Source organism: Lacerta agilis, chromosome 3, assembly GCF_009819535.1.
Source record: "Lacerta agilis isolate rLacAgi1 chromosome 3, rLacAgi1.pri, whole genome shotgun sequence".
In the NCBI taxonomy this organism is placed as follows: domain Eukaryota; kingdom Metazoa; phylum Chordata; class Lepidosauria; order Squamata; family Lacertidae; genus Lacerta; species Lacerta agilis.
This window is the reverse complement of record NC_046314.1, coordinates 35,683,138-35,707,042: the sequence shown is the minus strand read 5'-3', so window position 1 is coordinate 35,707,042 and position 23,905 is coordinate 35,683,138. Positions and strand designations below refer to the sequence as shown.

General features: G+C 40.8%; 1 protein-coding gene across 1 annotated transcript; it reads right to left on the bottom strand.

The window, feature by feature from the left end:
• Positions 1-318: 318 nt before the first annotated feature.
• DDX43 (DEAD-box helicase 43) lies at positions 319-23,436 on the bottom strand. The gene is made up of 17 exons (XM_033143244.1): positions 23,073-23,436; positions 21,391-21,446; positions 19,163-19,295; positions 18,028-18,177; positions 16,858-16,939; positions 15,949-16,105; positions 15,742-15,860; positions 14,254-14,364; positions 12,953-13,094; positions 11,387-11,487; positions 10,438-10,525; positions 8,846-8,973; positions 6,197-6,306; positions 5,419-5,557; positions 4,823-4,910; positions 873-1,002; positions 319-443 (listed from the first exon to the last, which is right to left on the bottom strand). Exons 1-16 carry the CDS (start codon positions 23,383-23,385, stop codon positions 889-891), a joined length of 2,031 nt encoding a protein of 676 aa, XP_032999135.1. The 5' UTR covers positions 23,386-23,436; the 3' UTR covers positions 319-443; positions 873-888.
• Between the last annotated feature and the right edge of the window lie 469 nt (positions 23,437-23,905).

The window sequence follows — 23,905 nt, the reverse complement described above, 5'->3', positions numbered from 1 at the left end:
TCTTGCCAATAAAAAAGATGCAGGACAGAAACCCACAGAATCGGGCTAATTTTAAATTTAAGATGGAGAGGGGAAGATCTGTTTGTCTCGCTGTTACTTTTCCTTGTAAATAAGAACTTTTATCAACATTATTCTGTGAAGTGCAGTTCTTCCATCTAACAACACCACTATAAGCTACAAAACAAGAATGAACATGCTCTGCTATAACTTAAAGTATTAAGTTATTACTCTCAACCAAAATGTATCAAAACTGAAACTTAACAAAATAATCCACCTGCTTTACTACAGCACTGAATTAGAATACATTACAGTGAATTTGAAAATAATTGCATGCCAGCATAATTTTCAGTATTTCTGAACTCCATTGATCAAGATGTTGGTACTCATAAGCAGACAAAAACTTCAGAGTTGACAATTACTGCTTTATGTACAAGGTTTCCTTCCTGAAGATGAGAAGATGTAATGAATGTACCATAAGCCAATAAAACCCCATTACATGTTAGATTAAGGCAATTATTCTCAAACTACTTCAAAGAGGTCCTATTATTAATAATATCCATAGAGCTCCATGATTAAAATCCCTAGGCACTAGTCAGACCCACACTAGACCAACCAACTTCAGTATGATTACTATGTTATGTATATTCACAGCAGGCTTTGCTCAGAAGACTGCTATATATCTCGACAGCTATATAAAAAAGTAGTTTCAATTTTCTAATAAGAATTTTTTTTCAAATCTGGAAATGCACATTCCTGTAAATGGTGCAATTTCAAGACAACCAGATTTTTAAGTTATGTTTTAAGTGTGCATAAAGCTTGAGCAATACGGCATTCTATTTAAAATTATTGCTAACATTTCAGTAGGCACTCACTGTGTTCAAGTATGGATTAAAAACCTCTTCGAGATCTCCCACGAGATCTCCCCGTATCTTTCTCCATTTCTTTTTTCATCTGAAACTGCTTGTATCTTTCCGCCATTGAAATAAGTTCTTCGGGAATTACCTGATAATTAGAAAATCGTGGCAATAATACTTGCGTACAGTTGACATCAATATTTATTGTTCCATGAATTAAATATTTTATCTAAGTACACTGAAAAAGGCTAATATTCATTCATTGTATCGTATCAAATTAGATTTCCCCCTTCCATGTTTTATGATAACTGCTAAATACATAGTACAGTGGTACCTTTGTTTAAGCACAGTCTGTTTTAAGGACGATTCGGTTTACAAACTACGCAAAATCGGAAATAGTGTTCTGGTTTGAGAACTTTTTTAAAAAGCTAAAGGACCCCTGACAGTTAAGTCCAGTCGCGAACGACTCGGGGGTTGTGGCACTCAGCTTGCTTTACTGGCTGAGGGAGCCGGCATTTGTCCGCAGACAGTTTTTCCGGGTCATGTGGCCAGCATGACTAAGCCACTTCTGACGAAACCAGAGCAAAACACAGAAATGCTGTTTACCTTCCCGCCAGAGCAGCACCTATTTATCTACTTGCACTTTGATATGCTTTCGAACTGCTAGATTGGCAGGAGCTGGGACCGAACAACGGGAGCTCACCCCATCACAGGGATTCGAACTGCCAACTTTCTGATCAGCAAGCCCTAGGCTCAGTGATTTAGAACACAGCACCACTTGGCCGACTTTGCCTCGGTCTAAAAACGGAATCCGAATGGTGAAAGGGCACTGGTAGCGGGAGACCTCATTAGGGAAAGCGCGTCTCAGTTTAAGAACGGTTTTGGTTTAAGAATGGACTTCCGGAACGGATTAAGTTTGTAAACCGAGGTTCCACTGTACTGGGATATTATTACAGCAAGATAGTTGTAAGTGTAATGCTTAATAGGTCTTTTAGACTAGCTTCCTGTTTAGTTTGCATTTCATTAAACTCTGGTATGTTGGCAGGGCAAAGGCTAATAGAGTTCTGTCAACAGAACAAGCTGGTAATCACAAACACTCTTTCCAACAACACAAGAGACGACTCTACACATGGACATCACCAGATGGGCAGCATCGAAATCAGATTGATTATATTCTTTGTAGCCAAAGATGCTCTATACAGTCAGCAAAAACAAGACCTGGAGCTGACTGTGGCTCAGACCATCAGCTTCTTATAGCAAAATTCCAGTTTAAACTGAAAAAAGTAGGAAAAACCACTGGGCCAGTAAGATACAATCTAAATCAAATCCCTTATGAATACACAGTGGAAGTGAGGAACAGGATTTAGATTTGGTGGATAGAGTGCATGGAGAACTATGGATGGAGGCTCGTAACATTATACAGGAGACAGCAACGAAAACCATCCCAATGAAAAGGAAAGGCAGGAAAGCAAAATGGCTGTCCAATGAGGCCTTACAAATAGCGGGGGAGAGAAGGCAAGCAAAATGTGAGGGAGATAATGAAAGATACAGGAAATTGAATGCAGATTTCCAAAAAATAGCAAGGAGAGACAAGAGGGCCTTCTTAAATGAGCAATGCAAAGAAATAGAGGAAAACAACAGAATGGGAAAAACCAGAGATCTGTTCAAGAAAATTGGAGATATGAAAGGAACATTTCGTACAAAGATTACCATAATAAAGGACAAAAGTGGAAAGGACCTAACAGAAGCAGAAGACATCAAGAAGAGGTGGCAAGAATACACAGAGGAATTATACCAGAAAGATATGGAGGTCCCATACACCCTAGGTAGTGTGGTTGCTGACCTTGAGCCGGACATCCTGGAGAGTGAAGTCAAATGGGCCTTAGAAAGCACTGCTAATAACAAGGCCAGTGGAAGTGATGATATTCCATCTGAATTATTTAAAATTTTAAAGGATGATGCTGTTAAGGTGCTACACTCAATATGCCAGCAAATTTGGAAAACTCAGCAGTGGCCAGAGGACTGGAGAAGATCAGTCTACATCCCAATCCCTAAGAAGGGCAGTGCCAAAGAATGCTCCAACTACCGCACAATTGCACTCATTTCACATGCTAGCAAGGTTATGCTTAAAATTCTACAAGGCAGGCTTAAGCAGTATGTGGACCGAGAACTCCCAGAAGTGCAAGCTGGATTTCGAAGGGGCAGAGGAAGCAGAGACCAAATTGCGAACATGCGCTGGATTATGGAGAAAGCTAGAGAGTTCCAGAAAAAAACATCTACTTCTGTTTCATTGACTACGCAAGAGCATTTGACTGTGTCGACCACAGCAAACTATGGCAAGTTCTTAAAGAAACGGGAGTGCTGGATTACCTCATTTGTCTCATGATAAATCTCTATGTGGGACAAGAAGCTACAGTTAGAACTGGATATGGAACAACTGATTGGTTCAAAATTGGGAAACGAGTACGACAAGGCTGCATATTGTCTCCCTGCTTATTTAACTTATATGCAGAATTAATCATGCAAAAGGCTGGAATGGATGAATCCCAAACCGGAATTAAGATTGCCGGAAGAAATATCAACAACCTCAGATATGCTGATGACACAACCTTGATGGCAGAAAGTGAGGAGGAATTAAAGAACCTTTTAATGACCACTGGTCCCATCACGTCCTGGCAAATAGAAGGGGAAGAAATGGAGGCAGTGAGAGATTTCACTTTCTTGGGCTCCATGATCACTGCAGATGGTGACAGCAGTCACGAAATTAAAAGACTCCTGCTTCTTGGGAGGAAAGCAATGACAAAGCTAGACAGCATCTTAAAAAGCAGAGACATCACCTTGCCGACAAAGGTCTGTATAGTTAAAGCTATGGTTTTCCCAGTAGTAATGTATGGAAGTAGAGCTGGACCATAAAGAAGACAGATCGCCGAAGAATTGATGCTTTTGAATTATGGTGCTGGAGGAGACACTTGAGAGTCCCATGAACTGCAAAAAGATCAAACTTATCCATCCTTAAAAAATCAGCCCTGAGTGCTCACTGGAAGGACAGATCCTGAAGTTGAGGCTCCAGTACTTTGGCCCCCTCATGAGAAGAGAAGACTTCCTAGAAAAGACCCTGATGTTGGGAAAGATGGAGGGCACAAGGAGAAGGGGACAACAGAGGATGAGATGGTTGGACAGTGTTCTCGAAGCGACTAGCAGGAGTTTGGCCAAACTGGGGGAGGCAGTGAAAGACAGGCGTGCCTGGCGTGCTCTGGTCCATGGGGTCATGAAGAGTCGGACACGACTGAACAGCACAATGTTGGCAGGTGATGTCTGTTTTGCATAAAGTCTATGCATCACTGCAAATTGCTTGGAATGCATCACTTTTCCCCATTCAAGCTCTTACTGATGAGAAAGGTACAAAGCACAAACCTTTGCTGTGCAAAGTGCTTCAGAAAGTTAGTTTAAATTACCAGAGACCTAAGTGGTGGATGTCATCTTATAAGAGCCATTCCTCTCACATCCACAATACAAACACATGCACCCAGACATTAAGTATGCATGCAAATTTTTACAAGATAATACCATTACATCCAGAAATAAATATATTCAAATATACAATCTGTATTATTAGAACTTAAACTACCATTAGTTATTATATCTTGATTCCAGTTGAAGTCAGTTGTTTTTCCATACCTGTACTTGTGATTTTTATTTCCTTTTGCTGTTTTTTATGTTTGAATTGGTTTCCATAAACCAGCTTGTTAGCAGTGGCTTTTCTGGTTCTTTTTTTTTTTTTGCATTGTAAGCCACTTGAAGCTATATGCATGAAGACATGGTACAAAATCTTAAACAGCAAGTAAATATTAAGAACAAAGTTTCAATACCTTATTAACATTTTCTTATTAAAGAGCTTTTGAGACACCTCAAGTCTGGGGGGAAAGTCAGGGAGGGCTAATTGCTAGTGTGGGTATGATAAACATTACCTGGTTTCCTCTTTCCAAAATGTCAATCAATTCAGATGCATTCCGCCAATCATTCCTGGTCACAAGGGTTACAGCTTCCCCCGTGCGGCTAAAAAAAAAAGGGGGGGGAGCGCACACTGTCAAGATAGCCAACTCAAATAAAAGCAGTTCAGTGATTTATTTTATTGAGTTGTACTGAGGAATAATAGTCGAAATACCCTGTTGCAACTCCTAGGCTGAAGTACTAGTGAGCAGCTTAAACCTCATTTCCTCTTCTTCTTTGAAGTAGAATGTCAACTTGCCTCTCAGCAACATAGCTGGTTTCTAATTGTTTTTGGATGTCCCCAAATGAGGAATAATAATAATAATAATAATAATAATAATAATAATAATAATAATTTATTTATACCCCACCCATCTGGCTGGGTTTCCCCAGCCACTTTGGGCGGCTTCCAACAAAATATTAAAATACAATAGTCTGTTGAACATTACAAGCTTCCCTAAACAGGGCTGCCTGTCTATGTAAAATGTCTGGAGAAAATACTGGTGTTCCTCTAAGAAGTAACAGTGGCGCATTCCAGTGATCCAATTCACTATATATAGAATATTCCACTTACCCTGCACGTCCAGTACGGCCTACTCTATGAACATACTCTTCAATGTTGCGAGGGAAGTCAAAATTAAAGACATGAGTGATATCATGCACATCAAGTCCACGGGAGGCCAAGTCAGTTGCTATCAGTATGCGAACTTTGCCTAGAACAAGCACAGTGAGACATATATTGATATTGTACCTCACAGAAGACATAAATTGGGATCTGACTAGAGTTTTTAACTAGGTAGAGAAATCAACAACTTTTTATTTGATATTTGAACTCACACTGCACATACGTAAGACTGGATATTTATTTTGGAAATGCCATTTTTTCCTCTTTGTACTAGTTTACACTATTATACAAAACAAAAACACAATATGTAAACATTCCAAATCTCCCAAAGTTTAGTGCAATATTCACAACCTTATAGTAAATGCACCTTAATAATAAAGATAGCCTTATTTTTCAACAAAATATTTTAAGATAGTCAGAAAGTCAGAAAACATTTCACTGGCTGTTTCTCTGCTATCCTTATAGAAGGATGGTTGGGCTGCATCACTGGTAAACCTTTTCAATGGACACATTTGCATGTAGCAATAACTCACACAACAACTTACCATAGTTTATGGAGCTTTAGTGATGTATTTGTTGTAACCTGCCTTGAGACTTAATGTGCAAACACAGCCAGCAAGGCCTTAGTTTTTTTTTTTTTTAAATCATTGCTGAGTGGTATTGCATCTTCTTCCGCAAATATGTTATGACAGTTGATACAACTGATTCTAATCAATTACAAGTTTACCTTTCTTGAAGTCATCTAAAGCCTGCTCACGATCACATTGTTCTCTATTGCCATGCAAGGACTGGACGGGAATTCCCTGAAGACCAAAATCACTTGATAGGTCATCGGCACTAAACAGAAAAGTTAAAAACTAAAAAAACACATAGGATTGCTTGGTTCGTACATTTGGAGATATATTTGCATGTACCTAAAATAAGTAGTCTACACCCTACTGTATGTCAGGTACTCTGTTCCTTCCACATGTTCAAGGAAACTCATTTAATGTCCTATTGCTAAAGGATTCATGATCAGTGAGTAAACATTGTATGCATTTACCAGACTTCCTTATAGAAAAAAAGCGAAAGAAATCACCAGTGTAGAGATGTGGTATCCCAAAAATGCACTTATGAGGTAGATGCAAATATTCTCACTTCACAGACAGGGAACTAATGCAGAGATGAAGGGCTGCAAAGTCACTTAAGAACTCTATGGCTGAAGTGGAGTAGAATTCTGATTTCAGCAGCTAAAGAAAATGTTATGTCTAGATTAAATCCACTGTAATAGAATATATGCAAAAATTATGGAATTCTTTCCATTGCAAATATTAAATTTCAGCAATAGCATATGAAATATAACAGAATACCTAGCACACCCTTTATGTCTTATATCACTAGTTATCATGTTGTAAACAGCTTTCTTTGACTGATAGCACCATGCTTTGTGTGTTTATTCCCAAGAATCGTACTGCTAGCCCCATTATGAAACATGAGTCAATCAAAAAGAATTTGAAGAAAAAGTGTCCTATTGAGTTTATATGCTGAAACTATTCTTTTTTATATTTGAAAATAGATGAGAACCAGCATTTTCTGACATTTCTTTGCTATCGGGAGAATTTGAATTCTCAGAAGTCAAGCTGCTCTATTTATACTAGGTAAGGAATTACAGTACAAATAAAAGTCATGGGTTGGATCCACACTAACCCATGTTAAGAGTAGAACCCTCAAAATTAATGGAACTTTCGAAAGCACGCCAAAGTGCAAGTAGATAAATAGGTAAGGTAAACCTCTGGCGGGAAGGTAAACAGCGTTTCCGTGTGCTACTCTGGTTCGCTAGAAGCGGCTTAGTCATGCTGGCCACATGACCCAGAACCTGTCTGCAGACAAACACCGGCACCCTCGGCCTACCGAGCGAGAAGAGTGCGCAACCCCCAAGTCATCCGCAACTGGACTTAATGGTCAGGGGTACCTTTAAGGTTAGTCATAACTTAGTCATACTTGAAATCTGGATCCAACCAAGAAGCGTGAAGCGATATAAGAGAAGTAAATTATTGAGGAGGTGGAGCAGCTGGCATATTAGGGAAGACTAACTTTGGAGCTTTTTGGTTTAGAATAAAGGCGATTAAAGGAGGACATGATAGAGGTGTATAAAATGATGTATGGTGTAGAAGAAATGGGTATAGCTTCTTCTCCCTTTTCATATATTATAAGACCCCAGGTCATCCAATGAAACTGAACAGTGGGAGTAGTACTTCTTTTCATATTGTATCTGGAATTTGCTACCAGAAGTGACTGGACAAATTCATGTCACCTCAAGCACAGCTTAGGGGCCAAGACCTTTTGCAAGAAACACATGCTTTTTAGCTGTTTCGACACGCTGCACTTAGCTTTGAAAGCATCTGGCACTACTTCTGGTTTTCTGGTCTGGGAGAGGAGACTATTTGTTTACCCAATCACTTTTTTGACATAGAGCACAGTGTTAAGTGGCATATAGCAGAGTCATATAAATGATAAGACATTTTACATAACTTCTCTTATGGGTAACTCTCACACATCCTGGTAATCAAAAGTAACATACACTTTGGTTAAATGTTGCTATGTGCAGCATCGTATCTTGATCATATAAGAGAGAAAAAAGTGAGGAGCTTGAGATAACCCTGCCTATTGATTCAAGAAACTGAGTCAGTCTTTGGGTTCTTCCTCCCCCTGACATGGCTTAAGATGGAACCAGCCTCCAGGAGGTCAAACAATGCCCTACTGCTACTTCTTGAAAAGGGAATTCATTAGAACACATCACCAAATATTAAGAGCTGAAAATAAATGTAGCTTAAATTTTGTATCTAGAATTCTAAGGAATCTAAACTTAAAACCACATTTTGGCTGAAGAATGGCCATAACTGACTGGAAGAGCACATGCTTTTTATGCAAAGGCCCAAACTTTAATCCCTAGTATTTCCATTTGAACAGACGGAGGAAAGGTGATTGGAAAAGACCTTTGATGTAGGCCCTAGAACTCAACTAACATAATAAAGTAATATTGGGCTAGCCGCTAGACGGACCAATGGCCTGACTCAATATTAAGGCACCTGTAAATCATATTTAATGGTTAATAGGGAATGACAAATGGCAGTAAGCCAAATATTCATGTTAGATTTCTTCTACATAGGAATGCGAAAACAAAGGACAATAGTTAAGATAAAAAACCTCTGGAATTTGAAGCATGGGAAGCCTTAAAAAAATTTAAAATAATAATTCGGTTGATTTGGAACCTTGCTTGTTTTATTGATAATTGGATAAATAATTTGGAATGTAATTTGGAATGTTTCATATGATTTTGTTGTATTGGAACTTTAATAAATATGATTTGGAAAAAAAATAGATTTCTTCTACATACGTAAGCTTCTTTCCCACAAAAATTATGACTTTGTCTTCGGACTTCATAGTGTCAATGAAGTAACGTGTAAAAGCTCTTTTTTCTTCTTCTGGAATAATAACAATTTTCTGTTCCACTGTATTTACTGCCTGGAAAACCAAATTTAATCAAAGGAAACCTGAATGTAATTTGAACCTTGTCAAAGTATCAATTAAGAATTGTACATACTTTGTTATAGCTAGGGATACTGAAAGAATCAGAAATAGAAATGTACAGTTGCAAGGGACTTTGTAGGTCATGTAGTCCAACCCCTTGCAATGCAGGAATCTTAACACAGAACCACAGAATTTTCACGTTGGAAGACTATTCAGGTACTATGCATGTAGACTTTGAACATGAGTTTTGACTAGAACTGGCTGTTGTGGCATGTTTATTTGAAAATAAATCCCACCTAAACCATTGGGTGCTGCTGTACAGTTCTTAACACCCACAACTAAGAATCAAGTAACTCACTTTTTAAAAAATCATAGCACTACTTTAGATTGCAAACCACAAACTAGAGAATCCAGATTCAATGCCTTCAGTGGGTCTGATTAGTCTCCCATTCAAATACTCTCCCTTTAAATGACTGGGGGAGAGTTAGGCACACAACCCTCTTGCTAGGGCTGTTTTCCCCTAGGAAGAATCCTGAATTCCAAGGTGAAGCCTTGGAGAGATGTTGGACTTCCCAAGGTAAAGTAGCATCTCTACAAAGCTGCATGAGTCAAACAGAGCAGGGAACCCTGAAGCATTTTGTGTAACCTCGGTGATCTAGATATAGAAAAAACACCACAAGGGTGGAGGAAGCACTTCACTGTGACTGACAGGTCTGGCTTGTAATCAGGGGCAATGATTCTACCAGAGCGCTCCAATTCCAGTGTTTTGTGGAAGGCAGATCAGTTAATTTTGCAGGGATCGTGGTAAATTAGCCATCTTATTTGGGATTATGCACATTGCATTTTAGGTATAAATGGATATGCCTAAACCCTAACATGCACGCTCCAAATAACATGGTTGATTTTACCATGACACCTGCCTCAAAATTAAGAAACTGACCAGTTTCAGCTCACAAGCACTGGATTTTAGACATACTGTACACACATTGAAATGTTGCATCCATACAGATGTCTGAAGGCCTCAAAGGCTTACCCAGTGGGCAGGAAGGGACAATACTGCTCTTATTCTGTGCATGAGAAAGAGAAAGTATTAAAAGAATTATGAACTAAAACAGTGTTTTTCCTCTTTCTTCCCATCCCCATCCTCATCATGTTTTTAGACTGCAAATAATAAGGGCTGGGACATTTGCAAGCCATTCTGGAAGTCTTTTAGGCTGAAGAATGTGATAAAATTGTTTTAAAGAAACAAATGTTGCAATCTGTTCGAACTTCTTGCATTATTAAGATTTCCATTTTATTATTTTCATTTTAGCCTGGGATATTATTAGATGTTGAGTTGCTATATATTTTATAAATACAGCCTAGTTCACACACAAATCAAGAGTAGACACTTTCTATTTATATAGTCTCATTAAAAACAACACAGGAGTAATAAGCCCAAAACAGAAAACAACTCACCGCTAGATCAAGAGTACCAACATACACAATCATAGGATCTTTCAAATACGATTTTGCAAGACGGCGGACACCATCTGGCCATGTAGCACTGGTAGGAATGAAAAGAAAAAGTCATTTTGAAGAATTTCAATCCTATTACTGTCCTGCATTGTCATGTTTCCACCCTAAATACCAACAAGGCGGTTGCTACTATGAACAACAACAAAATAAATAAAGAATTCAGTTGCCCAAGAATAAAGTTTCTCTATAGAAACGTGTTGATTTAATTCCAGATTGGGGAACCTTTTTGCTTCCATGGGCCAGATCCTTATCAGGATTGGCCTTGTGGGGCAAATTTGACAGGTGGGTTGGGACAGTCAACTGTCAATCACATTATACCTTTATGATTCCACACAACTGACAGGTGAATTATCCTGTCTGCCTGTCAAAATCCCTTGCACGGGAAACTGATGTGTGCTTGACAACTGCTATACAAGTGGTGTTGGCACTTTGGAAAGTGTTGACCACAGGGCTGGCAAAGTGCTTCTTTCCTCCTAGGGCAGAGGAGAGTGGCCAGATGGAGAAAGAACCCTGTGTTTTATAGGCTCCCCTATAACCCGCTGGATTGATGAAAGTTCCCATGTGGTGTAATGGTTAGAGTGCTGGAAGAATACAAGGGTTTGAATCCTCTCTCAGTCATGAAGCTCACTGGGTGACACTCTCCAACTATTCTACCTCACAGGCTTGTTGTGAGGATTAAATGTGGAGGAGAAACATGTACACCACCTTGAGCTACATGGAGGAACAGATGGTATACAAATGTAATAAAACAATATTTCACACTTACCTTTCTCCCCAAGGTGATTATAATAAATTGCATAGAACTTTGGGATGTAGCATCCAGATACCATATTTTCCATTAAAACACATCTTCAGATGAAGCCATGAACCACTAAAAAGGCACACATACCTGGTCATAACTGTTTGCCTATCAGGGCGTATGTCTAATAAAATCTTCATTATTTGAGGCTCAAAACCCATATCTAGCATTCTATCAGCTTCATCCAACACCTGTGAAAAACAATAGTTATAAACTGTTGGCTTTCTGAAACTCCATGCCAAAACCACTAAATTTCTAAACTATTATCTGCAGAGCATGTAAAAGTTCATTTTATATGTATACTCTCATCGCTATGTCCTTTGGCTTTCCTAACACAATACTGTACCTCTATTTTGACTCAAAATCTACCTAACTCCTTTCTGGGACTGTTGGACAAGAGATAACATAGATAAAATACCAGTATGTATCCCTAAGGAAGTTTCTAGTTGCACTGTGAATAATGCAGAATTAGACATAGTAACACTATATACAAATTAAAAGAAGTGCTTGGGAGACATACTTGTTTTAGAAGAAAATGTTGCATGCTTACCATGTAACAAAGGCTGTGAGCCAAAACTGTGCCCTTGGGCGCCCATTTACACAACCATTTTCCAACTTCCCCTCCCCTCTCACCTCCCCATGTATGCAATAACTTTCTGCTCATGCACCAATGGATGGCTGTGGTTGATCCTGTTGAAGGACACCTAAAGGAACAATTATGTGATTACTTAACAAAACTTGATGTTCAAAGACATCTTCCAATTGAAAATCACCTGATCTGAAAAACATATTCATTTGTATTAAATAAAAGGACCTTTATACCATCTGTTCATATTGTGACTAAAGTATTACCAGACATTCTGAATTCTTCTTTAGTATTACTACTAGCCCTGTCCTTCTATTTTTTAACACTCCTCTTCATTATATCCATAGTAAAAGGTAAAGGGGAAAGGACCCCTGGACAGTTAAGTCCAGTCAAAGGTGACTATGGGGTCATGGCACTCATCTTGCTTTTCACATCGAGGGAGCTGGCATTTTTCCACAGACAGCTTTCCGGGTCAAGTGGCCAACATGACTAAATTACTTCTGGTGCAACGAAACACCATGATGAGTGCCAGAGTGCATGGAAACACTGCTTACCTTTCCGCTGCAGCTGCACCTATTTATCTACTTGCACTACTATGCTTTCAAACAGCTAGGTTGGCAGAAGCTGGGATAGAGCAATGGGAGCTCACCCCGTTGTGCAGATTTGAACCACCGACCTTCTGATCGGGAAGCCCAAGAGGCTCAGTAGTTTAGACCACAGCACTACCCACGTCCCTAGTGGAATGGTCTCGCTCAGGAGGTTGTGAACTCTCATTCCTTGGAGGTTTTAAAGCAAAAGTTGGATGGCCATCTCCCATGGGTGCTTTAGTTGAAATTCCTGCATTGCAGGGGGTTGGACTAGATGACCCTTGGAGTCCCTTTCAACTCTACAATTCTATGATCTTGGCCACTTGCCATGCAATGTTAACTGTTGGAGGTATGATGACAATGGTTAACAGGAACAGAATTGAATATTCTGGAAGAAAGCATGAAAGTTCCCTATTGCAATATTTTCTTGCAGGTTATACTTGCACATTACTCCCAATTTAATACAACATTTTGACTACTTGCCAGGTATGTTATGCTCCTCAGATTTATGAAGTTGTTCATTTGGAGGTCATTCAATCTACCTGGCGTAGCTATAACAATGTCCACACCTTTGGTAACCACGCTGATCTGCCCTTTCCGGTCTCCGCCACCATATATGCAAATGCTAGAGAGAGTTTATCCAATATTTAGCTGTTTTAAATTAAAACTACATGGTCATGCTACTGTGCATTTTAAATTTTTACAATGAATACAGGTTACATTAAATAATCTGCATGATTTATTTTTTCATGTAAATTTGGCTGCAGTCCAAATACTCTTTGTGCTGGACTGCAGAGTTGGCTTAGGCAGAGGAACACCCTGTGCAGTCTGATGTCATCATTCTGCTGATGCAGAGATCCCTGATGTGCCTGCTGAATGCGAGGCTGGGCAAAGTACTGCCAGTGGGATTCTCATCTGCCAAGTATGTACAACAGAAGAAGAGTGTTCTTGGGGAGGGGCTGGTCTTCTGGATCCCAACCTAGTCCCCTCTGCTCTCACTTCACAGGTCCAGGCTGGCACATGATTTGCCTGCCCTCCCACTTTCCACCCCAACCACAGAGAGGAACAGGATTGCAGATGCAGCAGTGGCTCCACTGCAGCATTATTTCTTGCCATGGCCTGGCCAGGGTTTTGACTGTCTCACCAGCAGGTTGTGGGGTAGGGCAGGCAGGGCAGAGTTGCCTGTCTGTGTTTCTGATGCTGAGCATCACTTCTGCTTACTGAGAGGGAAAGGTGCAGAGAACCCAGTGCAGATGGGTGAAGCAGCAGGAGGACCGGATTGGCTCCACTGCTGCACATGCACCAGGCCTTTTGACCCTCTTGGTAAGTGGCAGCTGCCCTCTTGATTACTGTGGGATTGTTCTGTTTTAGTAGCAGGAATAGAATCTGAACAACTCTTTAAAAATGCTGAGAAAGTCGTTTAAATATATGTCATTATTGAACTTGAATGTTGATATTTCTCCTAAATATCTGGAGGGACTTAGGAATGCTTATTTTAGTCAAATGTAGGAATGAAAGTTTTAAACATGATCATAAGAAAGCTAAAAGGGGGCAGTTGAAGACTGTAAAATTTCTAGATAGAGATTATAATTTCTACTGCAATCAATATAGTATTTGGCATACTATTGGGAATATGTAGATGTTAAATACCGGTACTAATAAATCCATCAAAAGAATGTAAACATAAAAATACTACTTGAAGTGTTTCACAGTGGTGTGTTTCACAGATATTGTGACACATTGCAGTACCACTGCCAAAGTAATGAAGATGATGTAAATATTACCTTTTAATTCCTTTATAGGAATATTTTGAGCACTCTGCCTCAACTTGAAGAGCCAGTTCTCGAGTGGGAGTGAGAACCAACATACCTGGTCCACCACGTTTTTCTCTAGGTCTGTAAGAAAATCCAACCTTGTTTAGATAGCAGTTATACATAAAAAATACAAAAGGCAATACTTTAAGAAGAGAACAGAGGACAACTATGCTTTTTGGCTTGCATACAAGTATCATTTAACTTTGGTCAGAATTAATTAATGCCACATTTCAAAGCATAATTAACTGGAAGTAAGTTCAAAAGCACACATCACTTACAAAAACACTTTATGACATTAGCTGCCAACATACCATGGCAACGCAAACCAAGTAACTTGGATTCATGGGAGTAGGCAGAATGGATGTTTGTGCATCACGAAGCCCAGATGCTTGGGAAAGAATAAAGAGAAAAGGCAGGGCTGCTGGGTTGAGCTGTAACTTAATGGTAAAGGGTGGTTAAGATCCATCTATAAAAATTCTATAAATATTTTTTAAAAATCTGCAAAATTTTAATTTTATTAAGTAGATACCAATTCTATGAATTGGACCGTACAATTTTCTTGCTGGTCTTTGACTGTAATATATATATATATATATATATATATATATATATATATATATATATAAAATGTATATGTATATATGTATATATATGATGGTAAAGGGACCCCTGACCGTTGGGTCCAGTTGCAAACAACTCTGGGGTTGTGGTGCTCATCTCGCTTGAGTTGGGACCAAGCAATGGGAGCTCACCCCGTCGCAGGGATTCGAACCGCTGACCTTCTGATCGGCAAGCCCTAGGCTCAGTGGTTTAGACCAGTGCCACCCACGTCCTGAGCTGTAACCTTAGGGAGGTGTAAAATAACCTAGACTGGTTAGCATCTGCTAACTTGGCATCCCTGAGCAAGAGAAATGTACACATCACTGGGACTCCACAACCATAGCCAAAGCATCATGGTGGCTATCATGTAAATATAGATAGTAATTCATAGCTGGGATTATGAGGTTGGAGAGTTTGCTTTTTAAATCCCATCTGAAATGTTCCATCTTTTAAGGAAATCACAGAGCTGTAGTCTGCCTCCCAATGTTGACAGAAGCCTACTATGAGAATTAAAAGGTAAAGCAGGGGTGAGACGTCTTCCTGTGTAGAGCACAACAATGTTTATATTGACTTGCTTATGATAGCATTGATTTTTTTAAAAAATAACAACAACCTTAACTGTTGCAAACTCTATAACTATTAAAAAGAAGACATTGCTGAATCTCCTTCCAGTTTATGGACTATGTATGCAAGAGAAAAGAATAGCAACTGACAGTGCAACAGGGCTGGATGACAAAAAGCATGACAGTAGTTTCACACACAGCTCGTTACCAAGATTGTGTTAAATCTTATTAACGATTAACAAAAACAATCCACCAGACACAGCATAAATCAAATCTTATTCAAGTTACTTCTTACATTGGCTGCAAATCCAAGTGAATGAACCCAGGCATTAAATAAGCCAACGTCTTTCCAGTACCGGTCTGCGCTATTCCAATGAGATCAAATCCTTGAAGTATTATTGGCCAAGCCTGTGACTAAAATAAACAGTATATTACTACATAGGGACTGTTATTTAAACAGCACAGTTTCTACACTATTCAGAAATAAAGAAAACTAAAATACCTGAATTGGGGTAGGCTTCTGAAAGCCAACTTTCTTTATATTTGCCATAATGTCAGGATAATGCATAAAAGCATCTTCAAATATACAAATAGGATTGGGAATGTGACGCTTTTCATTATCTTTCAGGTCATCACATGTGATATTATTATTTTCTTTTCTTTAAAAGACAACATCAAGAGATAATATTATACTGCTAGCAGACAAAATGGTTTATTTATCCATTCAAGACAAAGTACAAAATATATAGAGCAAAAAACCCATGTAGTTTCCACTTTGTTATCATTTCCATAATTAGCATACACCAAAGAGTAGATAAAAGTTGCTTAACATTATTATGCACTAAACATAATCAAAGTCAGTGGCAGAGGCTATTAAAAACAAAACGTGACCTTTGCCAACAGAAGCTATGACGACAACTAAGTCCCACTGCATGCAAGGAGTTTTATGATTTAGTGCAAATCATAAACATGATTAAAGAATAATTAAGGTTCTTTCAAACTATTACGTAATAGAAAGCCAGGGCTTATAGTGAATGTATACTTGCCCAAGAGTTGCAATCAAACCAGGCTCTCTGATTATAGAGGCATTTTCAAACATGTGTATGTTTCATTCATGTAAGACATTTTAAAGTGCATACCTCTGGAAATGTTCAATGGCTGATGGCATCAGCTTTCAAACCTTACAAGCTATACAATGAGCTTATGCGCTTCAATCCTACCCCCAAATAAAAACGGCTCGTAAGTCCTATTCTGTGTGAAATATGCACAGCCTAGTCTTATGGTGTGCATCTAAACTCAGTATTACCTAATACTTTGCAGACATTGCCTTCACCTTCTTAAAACTATAATCCATTTAAAAAGCAACCCAACTTTCCAATAGGCAATACAACTTTCCAATTTAAATTCTTACCTCCACCTATCAGCTTCTTCTTGTGACATTGAAGCAACCTTTAGAGATTCTTTGTAAAAACATTTTTCAATTGGAGGCAAATCTAATAAAATTAATGGGAAAATGGGTTGTTATTTTAAAAAGTAACTTCTCGAACTACTAAGAATAGAAAAGAGCACCATCTTCATTAAAAAACAACCCTGAACTCTATTCCCATGCCAGCCTATTTCTCATTTTTACAGGTAGTTCTATTGAGCAGACACACAATTCAACATGGCTTGAATATGCCGATAAGAAACTACACCAAATATATTTATCACCCAAAGAAGGGCTATCAATAAGCCCTTTAACACTTTTCATTTACTAGAAACCATAGCACGAGTATGGAAATTCATTTTTCAATATTCACAAAGTTTGACTAGATCAAAAAAGAAAAGAAAAACACCCAATCACAAAAACAAATTTTGAGCTTTCTTTTTTAAAAGTTGTACCACAGACTGATCTGCAAACTGAGATGTGGATGATGGGCAGTCTTGTATATCAAGATACTACTTCTCCCCAGCTTTATATTCAAGGATTAATTTCTAAATCTCTACAGGCACAGCAAGATATTTTGAATTCAGTACCCTGGTTTCACTGTTACTTCTGACTCATAGATCCCTCTGCAGTGATCCTTGTAACATGAGAACAGTACATCCACCCAGGGTCTGCCTGAGTGACCAATCACATTAGTGTGCACGACTGGTATGCCCTATAGTGCTGTAGACTTGGGCATGTATTCTATGCCGAGCAGTGTGGGTAAGTATGCCTATGGACCCTGGCACCCGTTTTGTAGTGGCATTAAATTAGTGCATGAAGTGTGGTCAATATAGTATATTGTGCTAGCACAACCTTTTACATCTAATTGAAACCCTTTTTTGTACAAAGGTGCTACTTCAGTGTGATATGACACTTAAAATACTGCACTAACACTATGGCTTTTACACCAGATCTTATCTGATTTTTGTATTCAACAGTGACCACATACCAGGCAGTTTTTAATACAGTATAACAAAATCAATAGATGTTCAAATGTTCTCAGAATGTCTTAGAAATTTTTACATATCAAAGTAGATGATTTTCACAGCTAATAAAGCATTTATATTGAAGGATGACCACCTACAATTCCTTTAAAAAATATGTTACACTAACCAGCCCACTTCATAGCTTCATATTTAGCTTTATTTTCTCGAAGGGAGGCCCAGTTAATGGATTGCTTTGGATTACTGTATCCCAACTTCAAAGCACCGGAACGACTTTCTTCATAACAAGTGGTTCCAAAATCTTGGTGTTTAAAGCAATCTGTTAAAACAAAATTAGATTCTGATTTGGTTAAACATTTTATATCAGATTATGCAGCTTAAATTAGTTCTTGGAAATTCAGATAAAAAGTTTAATTATGAACCACAGAACTGTTTCATTTCACTGCAATCCAAAGACAAACAATGTGAACCAATACCATGTTTTATTTTTGGATGCATCACAAGGGCAGCTTTATGAACTCCTCTGGATATCCCTACACCCAGGGGCGTCGCTGGGGAGGGGCGGTGGGGGCAGTATGCCCCCAGTGATAGGGTGAGCAGCGGCAGGTGGGGGTGACAAGCGGCGGCCCCTCCCACGTGCCGCCGCTCCCTCCGTCACCCCGGGAGCAGCAGCGCTGCACGGACGGGGTGCTCGCTCGGTCGAGCGAGCACCCCGTCCGTGCAGCGCTGCTCCTCCCAGGGTGACCGGTGGCGCGTGGGGAGTGGTGGGAGGGGCCGCCGCATGTCACCCCCACGAACCGCCGCTCGCTCCGTCGCCCTGGGAGCAGCAGCGATGCTGCTCCCGGGGCGACGGAACGAACGGCGGCAAGTGGGGTGACAAGCGGTGGCCCCTCCCACCACTCCCACGCGACGCCGCTCCGCTCCCTGCCCGCTGGGCTCAGGGAGCGGAGCCCGGCCGGGGGAAAGGACAGGGGCAGGCCAGCTGGCCCAACCCCTCTCCTTTCCCCAGGACGGCTCCGCTCACGGAGCGCAGCGGGAGAGGGGCGGGCCAACTGGCCCACGCGGAGGCGTTGTTCCGTGCACATGCGTCATGACGTCATGCGCACGGAGCGACGCCCCGCCCCCATGGGTGCCGCTGGGCTTGCCGCCCCCAGCAGCTAGCTACGCCCCTGCCTACACCCCCTACTAGCTTTCAGTTTATAAATGTCTCTTCAACAGAGTGGCTAACTCCAATCTGGGTTTTATACAAGCAGATCAGTCTGCAGAGAAAGCTTAAAAACACGTATCAAGTTTTAAATTCTTACCTTTAACATACCTTTCTCCTGCATTGCTTTGGCTGCACCTCTCAATAAGATCATCAATCATCATTTTGGCTTTCGTTTGCTTATCATTACACCCAAATATCTTTATTTCAGCTTCATAATTGCCCTTTACAACCTAAATGTAAGGTTTTTTTTTAATTAGAAGAATCAGATATTGGATTGCTGTAATATACCACTCTAAAATTGTCTTTCTGGGCACTAAAAAGTTATTTGATAAGTACAAGTAAGATTTCCTAAACAACTTGATTATCTTGCAGTCAGAAGCAATATATCAGGTTGAAAGTTTTCCATTTCTAAATATGCCTTGCTTCATCACAGTAAGAAAAAATAACTTAATAGATAGGAGTCTAGTACCTTAGGCAGTTTCAAAGTTACATTAACTTTTATCAGAAAATTACAGCAGTCTTCTCATATTTCATCCATAAATTCTATCAAAGTGTGGAGGCAGCAGGATTGTCATTACTGCCCCCACCCTTTATGCACTAGCTGGCACTAACCTCTGTGAAAAAAGTGAGAACACTCTGTGGCCAGTTTACATATAGTACTAAATCATAGTGTCATATGAATGAGCCCAAGTGAAACTCACATACACACACCCTACCACGTGACTGGGATGACTTTGGTGGCATTAAGTTTCAGTTTCTTTTCAGATCATCTTTGCTTGTGAACCAGAAATTGCAGTTTATAACCAAGCCTGGTTTAGTTTAACAACCAACCTACAGAAACTATCACTTCTTCTGAAGCTGCAATAACAATCCAAGATTAGGAGGAGAAAGCAAAACTAAATGATGCCAAAGTCCAGTTCTGGCCACACAGAAAAGGAAGCAAGTTGGTGCTCACTCCAGCTTGTGCATATAGCACTAAACCACAGATTAATGTTATGTGTGAGCAATCTACATGTGGATAGGTGGTAGTACGTGATTAGGAACCCTGGCACAACCAGAATTTGTAATTACAAACATGTGCGCACACACAACTGGATCCATGAAGAATGCACTCACATCTTCCACAAAAGACAGGGCCAGAAGATATGACCATGCTCTCATTCAATGTATTAACTGGAGTGTGCATAAGATATGAAAAGGGTATTGCAGGGAACTGTCCCCGGCTCAGCGTAGAGCAGTGCAAGGGCTTTCAGGGTATAGAGAGCCCCCGCAACCCCTCCTCAGCAATTCCTCTTTGTCCAGTGGGAGCAGCAGCAAGACCTCAAGTGGGGAGGAGGGGGTGGTCAGGGAAGTGCGGACCAGGGCTCTGGAAGGGACAGAGAGACCCTGCACCCCCAGGGCGCAGAGGGTGTTGCGCCCCTTCCGTCTCCCCACTTGCGCAGAGGGGCCAGGCGCAGGGAGGGTAGGAGGGGGTTCCGCATCGCGCGTCTTTTATGTTGGGGCAAGAACCGGAAGGGGGCATTCCCAGATTCTGCGGAAGGATGAGACAGACGTGATTTTTGATGCTCTGCACTGTATATAGTTTGCACAATAAAAACTTTGAAAAGAAGCAGCGGACTTCGACTGGTTACTCATGAGCAACTACTGAGAACCTTACAGGTATACCCAGGAAATATTTTATACCTCATATTCAGCCCTTTCTTTAAAATCCAAAAAATATAAGGTGAGAGTGTGCTATTGATTTGTCATCTCTTAAAATATTTTCAAATACTCTAGTAAAAAAAAAGTTACACTAATATAATGTACAGTGGTACCTCGGGTTACGTACTTAATTGGTTCCGGGGTGCTGTTTGTAACCCGAAAAGTACATAACCCGAATGGCAATATCGCAAAAGCGCGATATTGCGCTTCTGCACGTGTGCAGACCGCACCCACGGTGACAAACACTTCCGGGGTACCCGAGTACGTAACCCGATAAAACGTAACCCGAAGTGGACGTAACCCGAGGTATGACTGTACAATCATAAATAGTACTGAGGTTTTACTTGTTTTGGGGAAATGCTTGGGGTTTAAAAACAGTATAGCAGCATTCCCCCTCCCCAATTTTTCAGTTGAGCACCACTAAACTGACTCAAGTACATAAAGTACTACACACTAGACATTTTCTCCCCAATTCCTTTGTTAATTGCTTTGTGATCACAAATATACACATGACCCCACTCTTCACAAAGAAAAGCAGTTATTTTGCAATGCAACAACCAGTCTTTTGAATAAAGACGTTTTTTTTAAAACAAACACATTTTTTTTAAAAAAATTGTGCCTCACCTGTATTTTACAACCTGATGATTCCTGAAGCTCTTTTATTTTACTTCCACTTCTACCTGTTGCAAAATTAAAATACATATGCATAATTACAAACATTATTTCTATCACAAGTAAAGGAACCAAGGGCAAGCGTCTGGAGGCATCTAAAGAGGGTGCAAATTTTAAACTAAAAACACTCAGAAGTGAAGCTGAGCAATTCTTAGGTTTTCCCCAGATGAACAATTCCTATTCCTATGTTAACTAATATTTTGTTGCAAAATGGCACAATGAACTTATGACATAAGAACACCAGTATAATAGTGATAATATTTATGCAACTTTCACATATTTCAGTGAACACGCTTTTCCCTATGTACAAAGCTAAACTAAACCATTTAAATAATACAAAAGTTTGTAAACATGATCATATAGTATTAGAGATTTGGGTGTAACTCAATTACAGAAAGGATTTTTTTGCATGGGGCTAAAACAGATAGTCTAAGAATCTGGAAGTCCCTTAGACTCTCTCTGTACCTTTGACCACCTCCCTTTGTCAATCCTCTTTTGGGCCTTGAGACATACTGTATGCATTGCCTAGGCTTACTGTTCCATGCCCACAATGAACGGAATTCTGCTGCTGCCTTTTCTTTTTATTGGCCACCGAATTCACGAAAAGGAAAATATTAGGGCTACACCATTTTGCACAGGGAATTGCAGGAATGAGTTTCCTTTCCATTTCTCTATCTCCAGGGACAGTTCATTCAGATTTGACATCAGTTACTGGTTTGTTGCAAAAGTGCTAATGTCTATAAAGTCAGCTCTCTTTCTCTTTTAAAGAGAAACTAAGTACAGTACACCATAGTAAAGGTAAAGGACTCTGACAGTTCTTTTCAACACTATAAAGTTATTGTTTCTGGACATCCTTAACAGTGCAATCCTGTTCATGTATACTCAGACTCAAGATCCCCTGAGTTCAATTACTTATTCCCAGGTAAGTATGTATACATTTGCAGCCTTACAGTGCAAATCCAACAGTGCGTCTACTCAGAACTAAGTCCTACTGAGTTTATGGGGCCTTTCTCCCAGGTAAGTGGGGTTAGGGCTGTGGTCTTAAAATCACTTTTTAGCTAGTAAATCTATCTTCCCTCCCTGGCCCTTTCCCCTATCATAGTGCACAAGCAATATATACCTTCATCTCTGCACTAGCAGAAAAACACTGTACAAATGTAGCAAGCAAAAGGCATACTTATGAATTCACAGGGTGCTTTGTTGAGTTGACCTTAAAAACAGCCCTGCGAGGTTAGAGGGTGCTATTTATTTTCTGGGAGAGGAGCCTATTTGTTTACCCAGCGACTTTTTCTACATAGAATGTGCACTGTTAAGTGGCATATAACTGAGTCTCATAAACAATGTGGTACAGTATTATACAACTTATTATCCAGGAGGCCGTCCAAATTCAACAGTCTACTCTACTGCAATCAGCAAGGGAGTCAAATCCAACACTGAAAGACACGGGAGTCAGAAGCCACGCTTAGGATTGTTCACAGCAATAACCTGCTTTGCCAGGGAGGCAAAGGCGCCCCGCTCCCCGTGTTTGCGCTGTCATACATATATATAAAGTTTGGGGGGAGAGGGGACTTCTCTCTACCAGCCTCCCCAAAAGAGAGAACTCCAATTTCCCCCTCACGGACAGCGACCGCTACCTATGAGGGTGCCCACGAGGGAATTATCCAGGTGGAAGCACAGCGGCGGCGACCCGGCACGATCCCTGCCCGTCCCTCGGAAGGAGCCTCGGGCCCGGTACTCCAAGGGCCCCGACTGCCACGGCTCGCGGGAAGGTGCCGGCCGCGAACCCCATTTCCTCCCGCCACCGCCTCTTTCCTCCTCGTCGTCTTTGCCCGCGGAGCCACGTTTCCCACTAGCCCTCGCCGTCACCGGGCGCCACTCGGCTGGAGAGGGCTTGGCGGGAGCTTGGCGGGCCTCGTCCTCCTCACTTTCCTCCTCCCAGTCGGACATGGCGGGAGAGGGGAGCCAAAAGGGACGTTACTGCGGTGAGAGGAAGAGAAGGATCCACCCTCGCGCGAGCAAACTGTCGGCTCGCTCCGCGTGCCCCAATAAACCGCCGGATTAAGGCGACCGCTCTGATTGGCTGGAGCGCTTCTTTGTTCCTCGCATGTGATTGGCCGGCGCGGGCAGGCGCCCTCGTGGCTCACGTGCGAGAGGGTGGGGCGTCGCTTAAGGCAGAGGCTTGTTAATGGGTAGCAGAGCCCAGTTCTCTCCAAAATGTCGCTGGGAGGACAGTTCCCCTCAGCTTGCCAAATGGTTCAGGAAGAGGGGAGTTGTTTGAGAAGCCTCTTCTTAAGTGCTTCGAAGAGGGAGTGGTCCGGCTTTTTCGTCCCGCGAGAGTTTTGCGCACACTCTTTGTAAGCAATGCTGAGGTAATTTATTTCTCCACAGGGTAAAAACTCTGGTGCTGGGCAAAAATCCCGCCAACGGAAAGGAGAAAAGGGGGAAAAACTTTACTCATGTTGAGTGG